At 43.3% G+C, this 15297-nt stretch overlaps 1 protein-coding gene across 1 annotated transcript in view; it reads right to left on the minus strand.

Moving 5' to 3' along the window:
* Positions 1-15297, minus strand: part of LOC146788631 (putative cation-transporting ATPase 13A4) — a 404095-nt gene that overhangs the window by 147439 nt on the left and 241359 nt on the right. Inside the window, exons 13-14 of the mRNA XM_085635803.1 lie at positions 12149-12210; positions 6011-6161 (exon numbers count right to left, since the gene is read on the minus strand). Of these exons, the coding sequence (XP_085491929.1) occupies positions 6011-6161; positions 12149-12210 (213 nt within the window). The remainder of the gene's footprint in view (positions 1-6010; positions 6162-12148; positions 12211-15297) is intronic.

The following is a 15297-nucleotide window of genomic DNA, read 5'->3' on the forward strand; positions in this document are numbered from 1 at the left end:
CATCACTAATTTCCCCATCATATGGCCCTGACTCATGGGTGATGTTCCTGCGGTGCATACATGATCGTTGTGTGGTGGGGGGAGTGTTAATTGCGTATTTGCACATCCTGCACTGGTCTTCTTAAAATGTTTAAATTGAGAAACTTTTAAAAACTGTGATTGTACTTGTTTTGACAATATTTGCACTGACTCGCCTGATAATTGAAACTGCTCACAATTGCAGTCACGCTATTTTTCTGACTAATACGACCTCGCGGAGCCCGCCTGTCAGAGCGGTCCCACTAGCACTGAGGTCAGCAGTCTAGTCATTTTCTGCCCTGCCCTATTTAGGAAGCACACTGGCGTGGCCGCGCACTAACGCTACATGAACGCTGTGTGGTGGGGGAAGTGTTAATTGCGTATTTGCACATCCTGCACTGGTCTTCTTAAAATTTTAAAATTGAGAAACTTTTCAAAACTGCGATTGTACTTGTTTTGACAATATTTGCACTGACTCGCCTGATAATTGAAACTGCTCACAATTGCAGTCACGCTATTTTTCTGACTAATACGACCTCGCGGAGCCCGCCTGTCAGAGCGGTCCCGCTAGCACGGAGGTCAGCAGTCTAGTCGTTTTTTGCCCTACCCTATTTAGGAAGCACGCTGGCGTGGCCGCACAGCGGATGCGCGCAGCGTGTACGCCCATGGCGCTCTGAAGGCACGCCTAAGGCAAGCCGGTCTGCGCCCGTCCACGCACCGGCCTCGCACAGCACCAGCCATGCTGCTCGAAACTATGAGGGGGGTGACTGCGATAAGAGACTTAGCTACTGAGGTTTTAAGACGGATTGGTAAATCAGTAAATTATAGGATTAATATGCCCCACTGGGAGGGTACAGCTGATACCAAGGCCGACTTAATTAGGAAAGAGGCTTTATTGGGAGGGTTGCTTAATGTTAGATCTCTGCCAAAACACCAGGTGGAGATCCAACTGTTGCTTGAATTTCACCATCTAGATGTCTTGGACAGAAACCTGGACCCACTCAGGCCTGGAGGTAGAGTTAGGGCTGGCATGCCCTCTGGGCTATAAAGTTTACATAAGCCCCGAAATAAAGGAAGAGGAGGTGGAGTGGGGATTATTTTTAGAGAAGCCCTGGATTTTATTCAGTTAGAGATCGATGAAGTAGAGGGCTTCGAACTCTTTGGTTTCTCACTTAAAGACCCTAAGGGTTGCGTATTGGCGGGTATTGTCTGCTACAGACCGCCAGGAGCAGTGAGATCATCTCACCTGCAGGGTCTAATAGATGTCATCTGCAACATGGCCATCACCCATTCTAACCTGTATATATTGGGGGATTTTAATCTATGGTGTAACGGAACGCTGGACTCTGGCTATTTCAATCTTATTCAAGCTTGTGAGAGCCTGGAATTATGCCAGGCAGTCAGTAAGGCCACTCATATAGGAGGAAATATACTAGATCTAATTTTCTCCAAGGAACAGGCTCTGGGAGTGGTAGAGATCCTCCCGGTTGGCTGGTCCGATCACCACCTGGCCATGTTTCAGATACTTGACCTCGGAAGAACACAGCCCGCCATTAGAGAGGCAAGGATGTTTAGGAGTAGAGACTGGAAGGGACTCCTTAAGAGAAAAACTAGTTCCCTTCCCGTATTTTCCTTTAAGGACAACTTTAATAATAGAAGAACAGTGGAAGACAACTACATGGCTTTTTGTGTTCAGATTAAAAGTCAACTTGCCCAAATCGCTCCTGAAAAAAATTGTAAAAAGATAGGTAGATCGTCTGCCAGTTGGTATAATGATCATCTTTAATCCCTGAAATTGGGTTGTCGGCAGGCTGAGAGGAAATGGAGAAGAACTTACTCGGACGAGGCTGAGTCCGCCTGGAAGGCGTTATTAAGGGAATACAGGAAGGAAATTGACCTGGCCAAATCTGAATATTTTGCCAATATTATTTTAAATTCAAAAAAAAATTCTAGAACAATTTTTAAAATCGTGAAGGATATGACTGACCCGGAGTGTATACAATCTAAAATTCTGCCAACCCAAGCTCTGTGCGACAGCTTAGCTGCTTTTTTCATGGAAAAAATAAGTAACATAATTGATGGATTAAGGAGAACTGACCCACCTAGTTGTGAAGACTACATGGACAATTTCACTGAGGTACTGGAGCCGGGAAGGGCCAAAGGAACGGAGATGGGCCTAACGTCCATTTTGGACCACTTTGAGCCATTTTCAGAGGACACTTTTTATAGAATCGCAGGAAGTGTGTCTTCAGGGTCCCCTTTAGACCCCCTTCCAAATAAAATCTGGAAGGAGTTGGGCTCCAAGCTTTTTCCTCTTCTACGTCAGATTTGCAATAGCTCTTTGGCCTCCGGGTCAGTGCCAGCTTGCTGGAAGAAAGCAGTGGTTACTCCGCTTTTGAAAAAAATCGACTCTGGACCAGACTTGTGCGGCTAACTATAGACCCATCTCTCTTCTTCCCTACCCGATAAAAATCATTGAACGACTGGTCAGCAAAAGCTTGTCTCAGTTCCTAGAATCCAATTCCAGGCTGGATGATGTCCAGTTTGGCTTTCGACCTGTGTGGTTCCATGAATTCTGAACCCATTTAATGAAGGTTGTCGTATCGTGATGGTTTTGGTATCAGCGAACCGCGACTGACAAGTGCGTTATGCGTAAGCGTTTTCGTCATGCTACACCGATGGATTCACTGTGTATTTGACGATCTAGTCTGCACCCTTGGGTTTCATTTTGTGCATAACCGCCCTTTTGTGGTTGCCCTCACATAGGCTAATGACTACAGGATGACTGTGGCCAAGCGAGCCTCTAGGGACGCATACACCTTAGCTTGAATTCGTGTTGACTCCTGTTTGACCTGAGTCAACTGACCCTGTTGCCCGAGGCTAAACTTGTTGAGCCAGTATCCTGTTAGGCAGCTGGTCAGATAGAGATCAAAGAGCAGGACATTATTGATTCTATGGCACACGCACACACCCCTCTATCTTGCTTCTCATCTGTTTCTGCTCCTTCCTTTTATGGCCTTATGGCCTAATTATTGATTTTGGTTGAGGTATTTTATGATGGGCCCGTCCGGCCTGTTCGAGCAAGAATGCTGGATTTATGCCTTGTCATTGGCGATGGGTTGGATAACTGAAAGTGGGTTTGTCGTTATGTGATGCCTCTGTAAATGTCATCCTCTGATTGGACAAATTTGTGAGTAATTGATGCTAGCCAGGAACTCGGTTTTTGGCATAAAAGACGATGCTCCGCTCTATTATGTTGAGCAGTCTCCTGAGAACATACACCGTGTTGTACTTCTAGGACCTCTGTTACTGGCTGCAGCTAATAAATTTGATCTTTGATGTCAACAGAAGAATCCCGTGTCTCTGTACTCCAAGACAGGTGAAACCGAAGACTTCGGGCGTGTCCCCTGCGCCGCTGGGTTTAAATCCCGGTTCTTCACCTGGCTATGGAACTGAGACTGCACTAGTGACCGTATTGGATGATCTTCGTTTGCGGGCAGACAGGAGGCAATCAGGTCTTCTAATTTTACTTGACCTGTCTGCCTCTTTCGATACGGTCAATCATGACATTTTGCTGACCAGGTTGGAAGAAGTCCGGGTGTCTGGTATTGCTCTCGAATGGTTTCGCTCTTACCTCTCTGATAGGTGTCAGGCGGTCTCCCTTCCGCCGTATCAATCCAAGTTCTCTGATGTCCACCACGGCATTCCACAGGGGTCAGCGATAAGCCCCATTCTTTTTAATGTTTATATGCGACCCCTGATTGAAATCATAGAGACACATGGTGTGAGACTTGTGAACTATGCAGATGACACAAATTTTCTTTTCTTTAGAGGGAAATCAGTCGATTCCATTGACAGCCTTTCATGACTGTAGGCGAGACACTGCCCACTGGCTAAGAGCAAATTCTCTTCAGTTTAATTCAGGCAAGACTGAGGTTTTGTACTGTACTACCGGGAGGGTTCCTCCTCCTTTTCCTGGAAATCTTTGGTCTTCTTTATCTACACCTACTCTGGTACCGGCTAAAGCTGTACGTAACTTGGGAGTCATGCTCAACGCCACTCTAACTTTGGAGATGCACGTCAATAAGGTGGTAGGGACCGGTTTCTCTTTGATTAAAGCCCTGAAGAAAATGTTCCAGTTACTACCAGAGGCGGCCAGAGCGTTGGTCACGGGCGGTATTATCCTCAGTAGATTAGACTACTGTAACGCTCTATTGCTGGAAGCCCCCAAATTTCTGATTGAACGCCTTCAGAGAGTACAAACTATGGCAGCTAAACTGGCTCTGATGAAACCGCGGCGTTCATCAGGCTCGTTGGCCCTTGCAGAGCTTCATTGGCTACCGTTAACGCAAAGGGTCCAATTTAAGTCCCTATGCTTGGTTTTTAAGGCCTTGCATGGCTCAGGACCCATACCCCTTCAAGAGACCTTTACGTGGTATACACCTACAAGGTGTCTTCGTTCTGCCACTGCTTATTTGGTGAAAGTTCCAAAGATTCGAAAAGCCAAGTCAGGGGGTAGGGCCTTTAGCTTTGCTGCAGCTAAGCTATGGAACGGCCTCCCTTTGGAACTCAGACAATCTCATGATCTTCTGCAGTTCAGAAGAAAGCTCAAAACATGGCTGTTTCCTAGAGCTTATTCGCTTTCTTTGTTGTTCCATCTGTTCCATTTCCGTTCCCTCCGAGCCATGCGATAACGAATCATGTACTGTAGCGCCGAGATACCCGCTGGGTGACTGTTGCGCTTTATAAATACCGCATACAATACAATACTATACCTTACATTGGTGCAGGGCCTCCATTGTCGCAAAGCAGCCATTGGGAAGTCTACTTATTTAATAATAGTCTTTAATTCTAGATTTGTAAAGCGCAACTTATCACCCCTAAGAGTATACAGGCGCTCGGGCCGTCCGGAAGATTCAGTGAGCTATTGGCCAGAGTAACATGATGCTGAGTGGAGTTTCCTCAAGGTTCATACTTCGACTTGTTTGTTGTGTTATCTACACCTGTGCTGTCAAGCCATCAAGCATGTATGATTGTAAAAAAAAAAAACTTAATAAAGATGCTTTAAAAACAAACTAAAAGAAGAAACACTTTCCTACTTGGGGGTCCCTACACTTGGTGCCTAATTCCTCATCCCTTAGGGGACCCTCAGGGGTCATCTCATGAACCTGAGGGTTATGGCCATCACTATCCCCCCCCCCCCCCACCCAATCAGGTTTAAAGATGACACCGGCAGCAGTAAAAAAAGCATGTTGATTTAAGGCAATCTTGTAATGCCAAGTAGTGCAGTGTTCTGTCCAGGGGTATAGATCTCCCAAAATTACATGAAATGATCTCAGATAACTGCACTGCAGACTTGTGGTAGTTTGTGCTGAGATGCGGTGCTTCAAACTTCACCCTACCATTAGCATTGGCACCAACTTTATTGAAAGCTGTGAAAACTGAACTTTTAGGCAACAGAAGCAAACACTCAGCACATGTGACAAAAATAGAGTGATAGAAAAAGATTGCATCTAAGATAGAAAAGCAGACTAAAGACAGTTAAAAAAAAAGTAAATGAGTGGCAAAACGAGAAATACAGAATGTGAAAAAATAAGAAATAAACGAGGAAACAAGAAGTAATGAATTTGAGCCAGGCAACATAGAATAGAAAGAAATAAGATTGGCGAGACAAAGTGGAAGCAGGAAGGGAATAAGAAAAGAAGAAAGGAAAAAAGGACTGATGGGAGAATAAAACGACAGCAAGCATATGGGGGAATGAAAGCAAATAGAAAGAAAATATTAGGAGTGATAGACCCCAGAAAGCGGGACTAAGGTAATAAACAAATGGTCATGAATTAGAAACACCATTTGCACAAAAAGCACATAATTAACTTTTCAACCAAGTCTCCCTCATGCACACATGCCTATGATAGGCCTGTCCATGGGGGAGCGACAATTAATGCATGTCCAGTCAGGTCTTTTTCACTTCATAGCACAAGCTAGAACTCACCCAGCCGGTGGCTTCAAACATCTTCAGGTCCAGAGGGTCCCCCTGCAGTCGGCCGTCCAGGAAGATCAGGGAGTGACAGCTCGCCATGGACCCGAAGAGTGGCCCCCAAGAGAGAGAGGACCCAGGGGTGAACCGGAACATCTTCTGAAAACTGGACCATGTTCAGGGATTAACATCTCTTATGGTAAAAGCAGACATATCAATTACTCAAGGTGGAACACTCCCTTAGACCTGCCTAGGTTTAGCATTGCATTCTTCTTTTTCAAAAATAGTACTCCACTTTTAGGTTTTGTTTTTGACACACAAAAAAAGAGATGCTCCAGCCAAGCTGCCATGAACAGAGGGATATTAGTCTTCTGTAATTTTGGGAAACAATCCTTGCCAGGCTCTTAGTGATCTGAAAACACGGTGGGTGGCCCGAGTGGTCTAGGGGATGCAGGGCTTCCATCACCTAGGTGGCTTGACAGTCCGAATGCCATGGTCTACATCAATGGTTCTTAACCTTTTGACTTCTGTGGACCCTCATTTAATCATTACTGCAACCTGGAGATCCCCACTGAATCATTATTAATATAGAGAAAATAAATGCTTGTTTAATGGGATTTTTACCCTCCAATTATAAATTTCTTCAGAAAGAGAATTTCTCTATTTCCATTTTGCTTCTTTATTAATATACATTTTATGAATCTGTTAATATTTCATTTTCTATTCAGTTGTGGAACCCCCGAGTATGCTTGATGGATCCACCTGGATCCCTGAGGGAACTCAGGTTAGGAACTACTGGTTAACATCATCACATTTGGCTTCATACTTCACGTCTGCTAGCAGCTCCTACATGGAGAGCGGAGTGGATCTGAGGAGGTCACGCACACTTGCAATAACGATGAAGGTGGGTCACTCAAAAACAAACAAAAGAACAGTAACATGAAGACAGCAGAAGATGGTGGAGCCAAAATGCCATTTAGAAAATTAGCACTAAAGGAGGATGCGTAGACAATTATCCGCTTTACATGGATATTGATGTAAAAGAAGAAGATAATAAGGGTGAAGATATGGGCCAGCGGCAAGAGCTGCTGTCTTCGGAACTGGGGATCCAGGTTCAACTTCTGGCCTCAGCTCAACTTCCTGTGATTATGGCAAATCAGTTAAACACCCTGTGGTTAAAGAACATGAGGTGCTCGTGTAAAGTGCTCTAATGTACTTGGGCCAAGTTCACTCCACATAAAAATATAATGTGATAATGGACTTCTCTATAAGTGAACCCTAACAAGGTCCATGCCATGAAACAGAATTACAACATGTGTCTGTCATTTAATGGATTCAGAAAGTACAGAAGTGCCAATGACGTCCTGCATATAATAAGTTATTATAACTATTAAATAATAAATGACTTCAGGTAGAAAGCAAAAAAATGGAAACTGGAGTTATTTTACTGCAAAAACTTTAAATTAAGAGTAGAAAAGTGAGGTTATCAAGATTAAGGAAATACAGTTTGCCAAGTGTCAGCCACAAAACGTAGGAAGCTAAGGATTTGAGGTGGAAATGGTAGACATTTTAAGACACCATAGTTTCGTACATGTTACGGTTCGGATTATTGGTTGGTGGTGAATGGACACTACGGCAGACAGATTAATCCACAGGTCAACTGATCAAGACACAAAGGCCCAAACTGACTAATATTTGGTGCAATGTAACATAGCAAGACAACTTGCTCACGGTGACAATTCAAGTGGAGAGAATGGAAATGTGCCATATTGACTAATATATGGAGTATGCTCTCTGTGCTGATGTACACAGTTCAGCCTAGCGGCAAGGCAGGTATCCTTGCACTGTGGCGCAAGAGTGCCTGCATTGTAGGCAGGTTCATTTTTGTGCAGGAAGGTATACCCATGCAACCACTCACACACCCATTCACATACCTGTACAGCCACTCTGAGGCACTCACACACCCATGTAAACACCCATACAGCCTCTCACACAGCCATTCACAGACCCACACAGCCACTCACACACCCACTTACAGACCCGCACAGCCAGTCACACATGCACTGACACACCCACTACACACTCATTCACCCACTTACACAACCACACACACCCAGGGAACAGGGTCTTATAGTTAGAAAATAGCATTAAAAAAACAGCAGAAATTCACTGAAAATAACAAAGGTTACAGGGACGTCATAGTTAGGAAATAGACTTTTTTTTAAGCGTATAAATTCCCTTAACAAACAAAGGTTACAGGGACGTTATAGTTAGGTTCAGATTTACACTCACAAAACCATAGAAATTCTGAAGCTATTGTTATAGTTATCTCAAGTAACTAACTCGTGCCCTAAGGTAACTATAACTCGTGCTCTCGCCATGCCTTGTTAATTACCCCACATATTATATCACTCATGACATCTTCTATGACATCATTGATAATATCACTGCAATATTTGCAGTGAAATTATTGATGAGAAAACTGTGCATGGCAGAGGCACGAGGTATAGTTACCTTAGGGCACGAGTTATAATTACTTGATAAAAGTCCCTGTAACTTTTGGCTTTTTTAGTGGGTTTCTAATTTTTTTTCATTTTATTTCCCAACTATAACGTCCCTGTTAATTATTTCAATTATTTCAGGTTCATAAAGAAATGTTAAAATAATTTTTTTATTCATTATTAATATGTATTAAAAATTGCTATTTAAAATAGGTTTAATAGTTTGACCTTTGTTTTTACATTTTACTCTTTTTCTGATAATGATTTATGTTTATCACCTGCACTACGCAGTCAGTAAATTTAGGTGCAATTTCCTCATGATCACAGGTTACCACTCAAACCAGAATAGTAGTTTACCTTTTACAGAATGCAGTTGTAACGCATAGTAAATCCATATACCTAAACGCATGCAATTATTCCTCGTAAGATTTTACCGAGCAAAAACGTGATGGACCGAAACTCATGCACAAACCCATTTGGTTATTTCTCTCCACCTAACTCCTAAGCCTTAGGGCTTTTATTAAAAAATAAGGAGGCAGATCTGATAGTACAAAATGTGTCACAGTCCTGCTATCATTAGTAAACAAGTAACTGAGACCACAGAAAAATATAAAAGTCAGATGTCATTAAACCTAAAAAATCATTATAGTTGACACCCTTTGTGCCAAGAAAGAAAGTAAATATAAAAATGAAACTATGGAACAGATTTAGAGTTTTGCTGTAGATTTCATAGTTCGAAGGGATGCTTGGCAGTGAACAAAGCATAATTAGACATCTTGGCAATGGCTCAGCAGAATTTCATTTTAGTTTGATTTTAGCCAAAACAGCAAACCTTTTGCTAGCAAATATACACTCCATGGTCAAACTCGCTCTTGAAATTTCCAGCTATACCTGCCCTCGCCAGCAGAAGTTCCATCAATGTGTGCTGGATAGCAAGGGGGCCTTCATTATATTCCTCCTTTTGGTAGGAAAAGGTTGGATACCTTGGGAGCCTTCATTATAGGTCTGCTTTTGTTTTCCAGGTCGTAGAAACAGAAGCAGGTCTACAAAGAAGGCTACACTGCTGTACATACACATTGTCTCACTTGTTTGCGCTACTTATGGATGCTGACGGAGGGGGCAATAGGAGAGCTGGCCCTTAATTTCATCATCTCAATTTCCATCACAATTATAAGAGTATATTGTGAATGTTCACATGTATTAATCCTTAAATTACTGTTTCTTGCCACAAAGTTAAAAGATAACTTGGTCTGTTAAAAGTACAGAGAAACCGCTGGGAACTTTAAAACTTTAAAAATATCATGCAGGGCTTCGGGACAGTCCTTTTAGGTTCAGGCAGTTCCAATGTGCAATAGAGAAGGCCAATAGGGTGACCATTGGAGGGGTTGACACTAGAGTCCTAACAAAAGCATTAAACAAACTCACACAGCAACAGAAAAATGAAAAATAAAAAAATAGCTTTCTGTATTGAACTCACATATGAGATAAAATGTCAAATGCTACAAAAGTGTGATGATGGAGTGTACTTTCTAGAAGCAAAATAGTCCCTCCTGCACTGTACTGGAATCACTTCCTTGGCATTGGAAGAAGCTCTGAACAATCAGTACTAAAATGTAAAACTATTATTTATTTATTTTAAAGATTTATAAAGTGCACAGCTACCCAACAGGGTTTCCCGGTGCTCAGCTGGACATGCGAGGTTGCAGATAGTTGGAGCAAAGAAAACTAAACTGGATTATAAAGAAAGGTCTAATTTTTTTACGTAAGGCTAAAAGCGACTGACAGATCTTACGTTTCAAAGGAAGGGAATTCCACAGTTTAGGACCAATGTAGGAGAACAAGCAGCCTCTCATGCGGGTTAGCCGCACTCTGGGAACAGAGAAAAGAGATCTCAATTGGTGGGTGGGTAGGTAAGGTTTGGCAAGGTTTCGTATGAACTAGGGTGCCAAGCCATGCTGAGCTCGAAACAGGTAACATAGAACCTTGAACTCGATGCGTTTGTTTACCTTGAGCCAATAAAGTTGATGGAGCAGAGGGGAAACAGAGGCGTATCGAGGCAACAGAAAAAGCAGGCCAGCAGCCGCATTTTGAATGAGCTGAAGACGGCGAACAGAGGCTTTATCTGCATCCAAGTACAATACTTTGCCATAGTCAAGTCTGGAGATCACCAATTCCTGCAATACGGTTCTTTGGGCTGAATTAACCAAAGGATTATTTTTTAGCCACTTGAGAACCGCAAAGCAAGTTGCTGTGACTCCAGACACTTGGGCTCTGAGAGAGAGATTATTATCAATGATAAATCCCAAGTTTTTAACCTTCGGGACCAGAGCAGGTAAAGGCCCCAGAAAGGCAAGCCAAGGGCTAGCTCCCCGGGGTTCAGGATTGTTTCCCAGAATGAGGACCTCCGTTTTAGAACCGTTCAGCTTTCAAGCATTACTGGACGTAAACAAAGATGTTACGCAGTCCAAGCTGGAGCAATGAAGGGTCCTGATGCTGAGCAGAAGAAAGAGAAAACATGATCGGAGTATCATCTGCGAAAGAGAAAATGGTCAACCCAGACTTTTCTGCAATGTCAACCAAAGGGCGAACATAAAGATTAAAAAGAGGACTCAGGAACGAGCCCTGCGGTACTCCTGATGTTAAAGCTACTGAGTTTGATTTAGTTGTATGTGAGAAGACTTAGAATAAGCGATCCTTTAAAAAAGAGATCAGCCACTACAAGGCCACTCCTAGAATGCCTGAGGCTTCAAGAAGATTCCTCCAGGATGGAGTGCGAGACCGTGTCAAAGGCCGCTCTCAAGGCCAGTAAGATTAGCGCTGCTGTACCACCACAGTCAAGCTGTTGCCTAAGATATTCCGTAACACCAAGCAGAGCCGATTCGGTACTATGCCCAGGACGAAAACCCGACTGTGACAGATGGAATAACTTGTGCAATGCCACATGTGAGGAAAGTTGGGAATTGATGGGTGTTTCCAGTACTTTGGAAAGGTCGAAAGAAGAGATATAGGATGGTAATTTGACCAACAGAGGCGACAAGGCCGGTTTTTTTCAACAAAGGGAGAATCAGAGCGCTTAGAGGGGAATTGAGGAGAGTAAGAATCACGCCAAGGGCTGACTCGTCCAACAGTCTGAGCTTGGATGGAGAGAAAGGATAGAGTGGAGAGGCGGACTTGATGGTTCCTGACAAATATTGAAGAAAGATCAAGTCCAGTGGGAGCCAGGCCTTAACTTGACGAGACTCAACAGTTCAGTAAAATACTCTGGGGTGAACAAAGATGTAGTTGACAAATTCTCAAAATAATAATTGAAGGAGCAGAATCAAACAAGCCCATCACTGGACCATGTGATGCTGGAATGAAAACTTCATTTAACTGGAGGACAGCTGGCTGTCAAAGGTCAAACAAGAAGGCATGGATGTGGCGGCCAGAAACTGGATTCATTACATGTCACTGCAGGTAACTATGTTAAATCTAGTATGTAAAAGACCCAGCAAACCATTACAGTGGTGGTCACATATTTTACATATAAAGTGTGAACAGAAGCTTGGAACTGTCCTGAGCAGGCACGTCTATGAGCCCAGAAAGAAGCCTTTGGGCCACACAACTCAAAGCAATGGTCACAGCCCAGCACATTGTCATTAAAGGTGTGTACCTGTCTCCACCTGAAGGAACAATCCCCAGAAGATCCAGCCCGTCGTCTGTCAGCGTGCCGGTCTAAACACAAGGAAAATTCAAGGTCCCTTTATTTACAGACTGAGCTGGATGCACAATTAGCATTAGCTTCACAAGCTTAGCAACATGCAATAGACTTCAATCATTAGTAAAGAAAAAGTTAACAAGTACATTTTTTTTAGATGGCAACGATGGACCACATGTACTAAATGTAGTTGTACTAAGCATTATAACAGTTGCAAACACTGCGATTTGGTGTTTGTGACTGTTAAAATTCTTCTTTGAATGTATTTAAGCCTTTCAAGGAGTCGGTACACCTCTACTGACGCCTAAACAGCTTTATGGGCGGATGCGGATTTGTAATTTGGAAGCGGTGTTTTGTAGACATTGCTTGCAAGGTGTGAGCTGCGATGCAATCTATTCATGTTCTGCCACCGTAATCTGGTTGCAATTCATTGAAAAAGTCCCAAACAAAGAGGTGGTAATGCATTTGCAGAAGTCAAGGTGCTCCCTTGGGACTCCTTCCCCTCTGTGAATATTTAAAAAGTTTATTTGGGAATAGGCCGGGGCCCGGGAGATCCTATAAGGAAAATGGGCTGCATTTAAAAAACAAGTTTTTCTTTATTGAGAGCTAATTTGGGGGTCTTCTGTCTTAGCAGGCCACAGTCCCTGTAGGGACTCTCCATCAGGGTGAGCCACAATTTGAGAACGACCTCATAAATATTAATGAGGGAGTTTGGATTTCAACCTACTCTGAATCCTTTCTTTTTTTGTGTTTGTTTTGCATACCAACTTATTCACATATAGGTCGATCACAAAGAATAGTTCTAGATACAAAAATATTGGTTATAAATTGTGACCAGTATTTGCGACCAAAAGTATGTTTACTTGACCCCAAATTCCCGTTTGCTCACTCTAGGTTATTTTGCACCAACAAGTGTCTACCGTCCCAGCAGATGCTGTTCAAAAGACCTTACAGTCCTTCTTAACACATCTGTTCAGGAAGTGGTAAAAACCACTGCTATTGGTACCCAAAGTTGCATTTGTATTTTACTGCCAAGAGAGGGAGGCATAGTCCCTGCAAGGAAAGTTTCAAACCTTTAACACCTCATTTTTCCAGGCGCAATTGTAGCAGAATATGGTCAACAGTATCGAAAGCTGCCGATCGATCTAGGAGAATTAGAGCAGCGGCGCCACCTCTATCCATCACTTTCCTAATCTCCTCAGTCGCCTTGATTAAGGCCGTCTCTGTGCTGTGTTCTGGGCGAAAACCAAATTGGGAGGAATCAAGTAAATCGTTTTCTTGGACAAATTGAGCTAGCTGTCGATTCATAATTCTCTCCACTATCTTGGCTGGAAAAGGCAGCCTGGCGATGGGACGGTAATTGCTTGGATTAGATGCATTCAAATTCGTTATTTTTTTAAAATTATTAATGGAAGGATCGATGCATCCTCCCATAAGGCAGGGAAGATTCCTGAAGTGAACATGGCGTTAAAGATTTCCGTAAGAATAGGACTAACTATTAGCTTTACCTCTCAGTGCTGCGGGCGGACAGGGGTCCAAAGGAGCCCAGATTTAATTTGCTTAATAAGTTTTTCCGCTAACTCGCTAGATACCGGGGAAAAGCCCCGGAGCACATTTTCACCAGGGTCAATATTAGGCGTTTGCTCCGCTCGCGCGAGAGGGCGGCCTCAAAGGAATCATAGATGCTATTGACTTTATTCCCAAAGGTATGAGCAATATCGTCACAGAAGCGGTGAGTGCTTTCTGTGGCCGTTTTGCCGGGCAGGGAGGTGAGCTTCTTAACCACCCCAAACCGTTCTTTAGTTGAGTTCTTGGCTCTTTCTATCTGCTTGGCGAAAAAAAACCCTTTTTCATTGATTAGCAGGTTTTGTATTTAACCAATGCAGACTTATAGCTGCTTTTTCCAATTCATCATATTGTACTCTCCATAGTCTTTGTAGTCGCAGCGCCTCTGTGAACCAAGGAGCAGAGGGTGATTTGCGGTTACCTGAGTTTACAAGTGGGAACCGCAACATTGAAAGCTTCGTTGAGCCAATTTGTAGATTCGCTGGTCATCAAATCTGGATGTTAAGTATAACTGGTGAATTTTAGTTTTTTTTTTGTTTAAAATGTAACATTTAGCTAAAATGTTCACCTGCGTTTGCTCATTTGAGAGACATTTTTAGATTTTTCTATGTCAAGCAAGAAATTAACATAGCTAACTAGAATGCCACTGTAACCTTTGTTTTTTCTCAGTGAATTTCTGACGTAAAGTAGTATGTTAAAGAAGTGTCATTTTAAGTCACTCTGACCTACTGGCTTGGTCAAAGGTCAGAACACCAAAATATAAAATACAGCTCATCGCCGTATCTAAATCAGCCCTGTTGGCTTTGTCAAAAAGCAACCACATAACATTATTTTAATTAAAGCATTTGTATTCAAAACAGCCAGGATAATGCAGCCGTAAGAGCGAGTACAGGGGGTCCCCAGACTCTGGCTGAAGAGCACACAGCTCCACCTGGGAGTGCTTTGAAGATGCTGGTAAGCTCGCCAGGGTCATGCATTCAATGATCAAGGAGACTTGAAGTGTTTTTTAAACATTTCTGGGGGGTTGCTGTGCTCCCTGCAACCCCCCCAACATGTACTTTAATTGCTGGCTGTGTCCCAGTCCCTGCTTCGAGCACCACAAGAAGTCGAATAGGTCTTACAAAGGCTCACACGGGGCCTTATGGTGAATACTAAACTAGTCGCCTCGTTGCTTCAACACTGATGCGGCAAGGCTGGGACTATTTTCAATGTTTTTTTTATTTTTTATTGTGGGTGTCCTGGTCCCACCCAGGGTGCCCACAGCTTTCCTTTTTTTGTAATGGAAACAGGAGAAGCCCACTCCAGCATTGCTATTTTTGCTGCATGACACAGTTTTCTTTGTGTTTTCAGTGCTCTAGCCCCATCCAGGGCACCCTCAGCCTTGCTTTTCTTTCCAGTATAGGCAGCACAGTGAGTCCACTCCCTGCTGGCAGTGAGAGAGGACACCTTACTCCTCCCTGCCCACTCCACATGCAGGGCGCTGCAGTGTGCGTTCCAGGGTACAGTTGAGGGCGCCCCCACTCCTTTTCAGTTCGGGG

Source organism: Triturus cristatus, chromosome 11 (assembly GCF_964204655.1).
Source record: "Triturus cristatus chromosome 11, aTriCri1.1, whole genome shotgun sequence".
NCBI lineage: Eukaryota > Metazoa > Chordata > Amphibia > Caudata > Salamandridae > Triturus > Triturus cristatus.